Source organism: Hydra vulgaris, chromosome 13 (genome assembly GCF_038396675.1).
Source record: "Hydra vulgaris chromosome 13, alternate assembly HydraT2T_AEP".
NCBI classification, from domain to species: Eukaryota; Metazoa; Cnidaria; class Hydrozoa; order Anthoathecata; family Hydridae; genus Hydra; species Hydra vulgaris.
Genome location: NC_088932.1, coordinates 35,227,422 through 35,234,132, shown reverse-complemented (window position 1 = coordinate 35,234,132; position 6,711 = coordinate 35,227,422). Strand labels below are relative to the sequence as shown.

Here is a 6,711-nt window from a genome sequence, read left to right as displayed (position 1 = left end):
TCAAAATGTATGAGAATTAAAGAAGGAACATTCTCAAATTTAGATAATCTTGTTTTTAAATGGCTTTTAAATGCAAGGAGTAGAAACGTGGCAGTATCAGCAATTCTTAAAACAAAATCCAGAGAACTTGCTGAAAAAATTAATATAAATGGATTTCAAGCGTCTGATAGTTGGTTTGATTGTTGGAAAAACAGATATGTTTCTTTCAAGATGGTATGTGCACAGCTGAAATGACCACGCCATGGAAGGAAACAACTCTCCCTACAATTTTATGCAGGTATAAACTTGTTGAAATTTGCAGATGAATTTGGATTATCTTTTTTTATAAAACTTTTTTTTTATATTTGTTTTATTTTTTAGGGACCCCAAGAAGTCCTTACAGTCTTATCACAGAGCACAGCGAATGTGCATTTATTCGGAAATTCACGCCTCCTTCCAAACCGATGTATGCAACCTTATAAGTCACTAAATCTTCAATCTGAGACGTGTATAGGAGGAAAGCACAGTAAAATTTGTCTTACAGGAATGGTCGCAGCAGGTGCAGTGGGTGATAAAATTCCTATGTTTGTAATAGGAAAATCAAAATCACCTTGCTGCTGAAAAGGAATTAAACACTTACCTTGCATATACAGAAATCAAAATAAAAGCTGGATGGATGGCTTACTGTTTGAAGAGTGGATACGAGAAATGGATACAAAGTTTACAAAAGAAAAAAAAGAAGCGTTCATAATAGATAACTGCCTAGCACACCTGACCATTGATAAACTAAAATCTATTAAGTTCATTTTTCTTACCACCGAATACCACATCTAAACTTCAACCAATCAAACAGGGAGTTATACGCTCTTTGAACGTTTATTGCAAATCTTTGGCATTGCAAAGGCTGGTCATAGCTTTCGATAAAAGAAAAGTTCTTCCTGTTTTTTCGATTTTAGATGCAATGAAAATGCTTGATCTTGCATGGCAAAAAATGAAAATCTCCAACATCGTTAATTGTTTTGCAAAAGCAGGAATTTTCGAAGGTCAAGAGAAATCTGCCCATTCGGATGAAGACGACAATCCCTTTAAAGAGGTAGATTAACTTGATAATTTTTACCCTTCAGGTACAACAGCTAAATGTTATTTTTGCAGATGAAAACTTAATTAGCACAGAACCTTTACTTACAGATGAATAGTTGATAGAAGATGTTAAAAATGCAGCGAATGAACATAATGCTAATGACGAGGAAGATAATGATGATAATAATGCAATCAATCCAGTTTGCCCAAAAGTTAGTGATATTCGGGAGGCACTGCAAGTATTGTATGACTATATGCCCTTCAGTCTTACAAGTCTCAATTATATTCGATAGAGGTGTTTCTTCAAAACTAAGACAGAGTGACAGAACATTTTTTAATTTATAATGTATTATTTTTACCTTAGAGATTAAAACTTTTGGTAACTCAAAATGTTTTTACTTATCGGCCAAAGTTTGTGTAATAGATTGTCCCAATAACTTGAACATTTGCTAACTCAAACTATTTCTAGGTCCCTTGGAGGTTCGAGATATCGGGAGTTATATATGTATATATAGATGTATATATATATATATATATATATATATATATATATATATATATATATATATATATATATATATATATGTATATATATATATATATATATATATATATATAGATATATATATATATTGAAATATTATTAAGACTTTTTTTAAACTCTAAAAATGAAATATATAGTAATTGGCATTTTTAATATAACAATAATAAAATATCATCAAAGAATAATGCCAGATGGAAAATACTGTCTAGTTCTTATTCAGCTTTTTTTCAATCCAATCTAACTCATCAATTTCCTTCTGCTTTGCTTTACACAACTTTTTTTGTTCATTTGACTCTTTTAAAAGCGTAAAGTCACTTTTCTTTACTGCTACATTGACAAGTTTGTCCGACTCGTTAGATAACAACTCAATTTGACTTTGAAGAAGTCGTTTTACCCGAACAGCTTTTAACTCATCATCAACAATCTTTCACTTTAACGCCACATTGTCACTTTCTTTTTTTAATTTTTGCTTTCTCAAGTCTTCATGGTATAAGTTGCTTGCTTTTCTAGCATGTTGCTGCATTTCTTTGGTAATTTTGATGCTTTTAGGCGATTCTCCTGAAGATGAAAGGTGATGTTCAATGATATGTAAAGCATTAAGGGATTTCTCCTTCAAGTTTTGAACTAAAAGTTGCTTATTTATACTAAAACCACGTTCTATTGATGACTGCCCATGCGAGAGCACAGAGATCAATTTAAAAACCTTCCAAACTTCTTCATAAGCTGTATTTTTCCCAATGAAGTCTGAATAAAATTGGTCAAGTCGATCATTTTTAAGGTCAAAATTTTGAAATGCGCTTTTGTTGATGTCAACAATTTCAAATAGTTTTAGTGTATTGTTCTTTTGCAAGCTCTGTAGACTTTGTTGACAGACGATTGCAATTTACTAGTTTTTGTAAAAGAACAGAAAAACTTTTGACACAGTTACTTCGTTTGCTATCATTGGCCATTTGGATTGGATTTACAGATATAGCAGAGCGTACAATGAAAAACTTTAATGGGAACTTGTCAAAAAGATGTGCCAACAAAACTGCTAAAAACTCCCCAGCTTCACTTTTAAATGCGACTACTCTGTAATCGGTAGAGGCTAGATTGGCTTCGTCAAGTTTTAAACGAGAAGCAAATCCAATATCAATGTCTGCTGGAGGTTTTCGAACATTTCTATTGTTTACATCAAGTTGAAGCAGCTGATAAAGTCTATCACATTTCTTTAAGACATCTTGGAGAATACATATATCACCAAGAATAGCACCCATAAATAGTACCATGGGTTTATCTGTTTGAAAACCTTTTAGAAAGGCATTTAGTTTCTCAGATACCATTTCAAAGAATTTCAATTTTGCTGGTAAAATTGGATTATGTATCATAGCTTTTAGTCTCTGCCAACTTTATTATTGACATCAGGTAGCTTGCTTTTTTTTAGACTACTAATGTGTGTTACAAATTTTTTGTAACCATCAAGAGGTGATTCAGCTTTTCGTGCACAGTTTTCATTTTCGCACCACCTGTGTCCACAAAATTGAAGTGGATATTCCAGTGTTTCAGCAATATTTTCATAAGTTTCTGTGGGCGATTCGTGTGGGCGATTCGTGTAAGAAATGCCACATCGATTTTAAAGCATCATTTATTTTCCAGTCACTTGCTTTTGCACCAGCTTTCAAGCTACCGTGAATGGTGCGAAGACCACATGTTCCTATATCAATAAGAGGATTTAGTTCTTCCTCTTGCCTTTGTTCACTGAAATTTTTGAGAAATAACAAGTTGACATTGGGACCATCGGAAGACACTTGTAAAATGTTTGCTTTGTCAATTTCGGATACACCACTGAGAAATGTATTTAAAACATCCTCAGCAGTGGAGCGTCCCATAAACTCTGAATTAAGATATCGAGTATTAACGATGTCGGATTTTTCATTCCAAAACCTGACTAAAAAATCCATTCGTCCTTTTTGAAATATTTGATTAAGTGATTCGTCAAACGAAATAGTGTAATATGGAGCAGTTGAAAGTGTCAATAAGAGCACACTTCGAAAATATGGAGCAAGTCCATATGTAGCCACATACCCGGCCTTTGTTCGACCACATTGAAATGTCTTTGCAATATTGCTATCAGGGAACATTTTTCTGAACAATTCTCCAGAATTTGATGAGGTATTTATTGAAATGCCTTGGGTAGACAGTATTTAAAACCCAGCGTATCTCAGCTTCAAGTGTCAATGATCCTATAAACAATTGATCCACTGTTTTTGATTTGCTTGATTGTGATATAGCTTCAGAACAAGTTTCTAGAATAGGAGGTGGGGAAGTTAAAGGTGATAAATACGATTTGATGGTTTGCTCTAAAGGTTTTCTTTCTATATGCTTTTTGCTTCTCATATGCGATGTTAATGCAGCCTCTTCCATGTTAGAAACATTGAATTTACTAAAGCAATAGATACACTTAGCCATTGTTTCATTATCTTCCGAACCCAGGGTTTAAATTGATCATCATACAACCATTTTTCTTGAAAAACACACTCATTCTTAGGCATTTTTAAAATCTATAACACTAAAATGAAAAACATTTTGAAAAAATTTAAACATAATTTTAAAAACTGACTAACTAATTTAAAAATATGAAAAATTCTCAATCAATCATATAGTTCTTATCATGTCAAGCTTGTTTACAGATACATTAAGTAGAATTTAATAAATCCTTGAATTTAAAAAATTTCAAGACTTTTCCAGGATTTAAAAGAAAAAATTCTTCTGAAAAGACTGTGGGAACCCTGTTCTTATATAACCTGACAATTCAAAATCTCGTAATTTCATCATTGCTTTTTCTGTTAAATTAGATAGAGTTTTAATTTTGATATTACATAATCGTATCAACCTCCATCCACTATCGTTTTCTTAAATATTAAAAACAGCAGGAACATTGGCATCTTGAATAAAACGTAAATTAGTCGGTCCTTCTAAAGGTTTTATAAAATAAACAGGTGAATTGTAACAACGTTTCATTATTTTACAATAACCATCTTCAATAGATTTGCACCATAAAGTAACAATATTATAACCAATTAAAATTTTTTGAAACAAGTCAGCAAAATGAATAATGCTTTTCATTTGCGTTTCAAACCCTTCTAATGCTTTTTGATCTACGTGATAAACAATTTCATCTGGACTTTGAATTTCTGAATAAAGTTGTGATTTTTCAATAATATCTTCATCTTTATAATCATCTTTGATGTAAAAAAAATGTTCAGTGTATATAGTGTTGTTATTAAATTTACTTTCCTCAGTTTGATATTCAAATTTCATTTTTTATATCTAAAAAGAAAATTACATGTATTTTTTATAAAATTCCAAAACATCTGAATCAACAGTGATACTTTCAAATATTTTTCGTAATTCTAATTTATTATTAATAATTATAAAAATATCATTAATATTACAAACTCGTGATAAAGAAACATAATAAAGACTATTAATAAAAGCCTTTGAATTAAAATTAACAACTGCTTTATTCATTGTACTTCCTTGAGCTTTATGAACAGTAAAAGAAAAAGCTAATTTTAAAGGTAAACCCAATCTTGAGCCTACAACAGCATGAGAGCAATCTAAAATCTCTTTTTTGACACATTCAATTTTGACTTCTTTTTTATTCATATTAACCCAAACAGCATTATTTTCTATTAAAATACCTGTACCAACAGTACCATTGCACAAACCTTCCTCGACATTAATATTTCTCACAAGCATAACAATAGCACCCATTTTAAGATAAACAGCTGCTGGAATCTGAAACGAACATTGTATGTTTGAATTTTTAATAACATCTTTAGAATAAAACCAATAACCTTCTTGTTTTATACTCTCCATTTTTTTATTATTATAAACATCGACCATAAATCTAAAAAACAATTTCGTATATTTAGTGTTCAAATTTTCATCTTTTTCAAAACAACGCGTCATAAAATAATCAATAGTTTGGTCTGAAACTTGTCCAAAACGTATTTCATTTAAAGCTCCAAAAAATTGCGCATCTTCTTTTTGTCTAAAGCATTCAGTTAAAACCAAAACTTGTGTCATGTATTGTTGCCATATTTTGGATTTAAAAAACAAATTCTCCATTAATAGGTGGTAATTGAAAAAAATCATATTTCATAAAAAATAATAATTCATCATAACATTGTTTAATTTCACAAGCTATTAAATGTAATAAATCAAATGTTTGAGCGTTGAAATTTCATCAATAATTAAAACATCAGTTTCCAACCAACATTTTTTAATATCTGGATGCATATGTCGTTTATAATAATCTAAACTTTTAACACCAGTTTCTATATGAGCAAAAGCATGTATAGTGACACCATTTAATAAATGAGCTGCTTTTCCTGTACTCGTCGTAATATGTATTGTTTTATAAATTTGTATACTTTGAGCAATTTCTTTTGCGATATAACTTTTTCTACAACCAGCACCTCCAGTAATAAAAAAATTGTCTCCTTCATCAAGACATTGAAGCGCTTTATGTTGTTGTAAAGATAACATTGCTGAAAAATAAATTTATTTTGAATATAAATACATAAAAGCATATTTTACAAGAAAACTTCATAAACATGTTCTTGTCAACGATTTTTTCCAGTTTAGATGATAAATCGTCTTGTCCATGAACAATCGACAAAAACTTTATAGCCAACATTTCACCTTCATTTAAAAGGTTTTTTTGCTCGCTTAATAACTTGAGCATTTTTTTATTATCACTTTCTCTTATTTTATTCATCTGAAAAAAAATTTTACATATAATTTACTTGTTCAAAACATTTATCACAATATATAAATGAACAACTTTGCTTTCAAACTTCAGAATATTTAAATTCATAATAATCTTCACTTTCGTTTAAATAATGTTTACAATTTTCAATTTCTAAACATTTTTCTTTTACATGACTTAATAAATCTTCTTAAGATATATTTTATAAAAGTAATAAAAACTTTCAAAATTCAAATTCAAATAAAAATGATAATGTATTTTAATATATTGAAACACCATTAAAATCAATATAGAAGGTATTCTTTGAACTTCTTCAATAAAAAAACCATTCCATTAGTAATTCAAAAAATCT

General features: G+C 29.9%; 1 protein-coding gene across 1 annotated transcript; it reads right to left on the bottom strand.

Moving 5' to 3' along the window:
- Positions 1-4,924: 4,924 nt before the first annotated feature.
- On the bottom strand, positions 4,925-5,674 carry LOC136089847 (ATP-dependent DNA helicase PIF1-like). The gene has a single exon (XM_065815937.1). The coding sequence runs from the start codon at positions 5,672-5,674 to the stop codon at positions 4,925-4,927; it is 750 nt and encodes a 249-aa protein (XP_065672009.1).
- Positions 5,675-6,711: the final 1,037 nt, after the last annotated feature.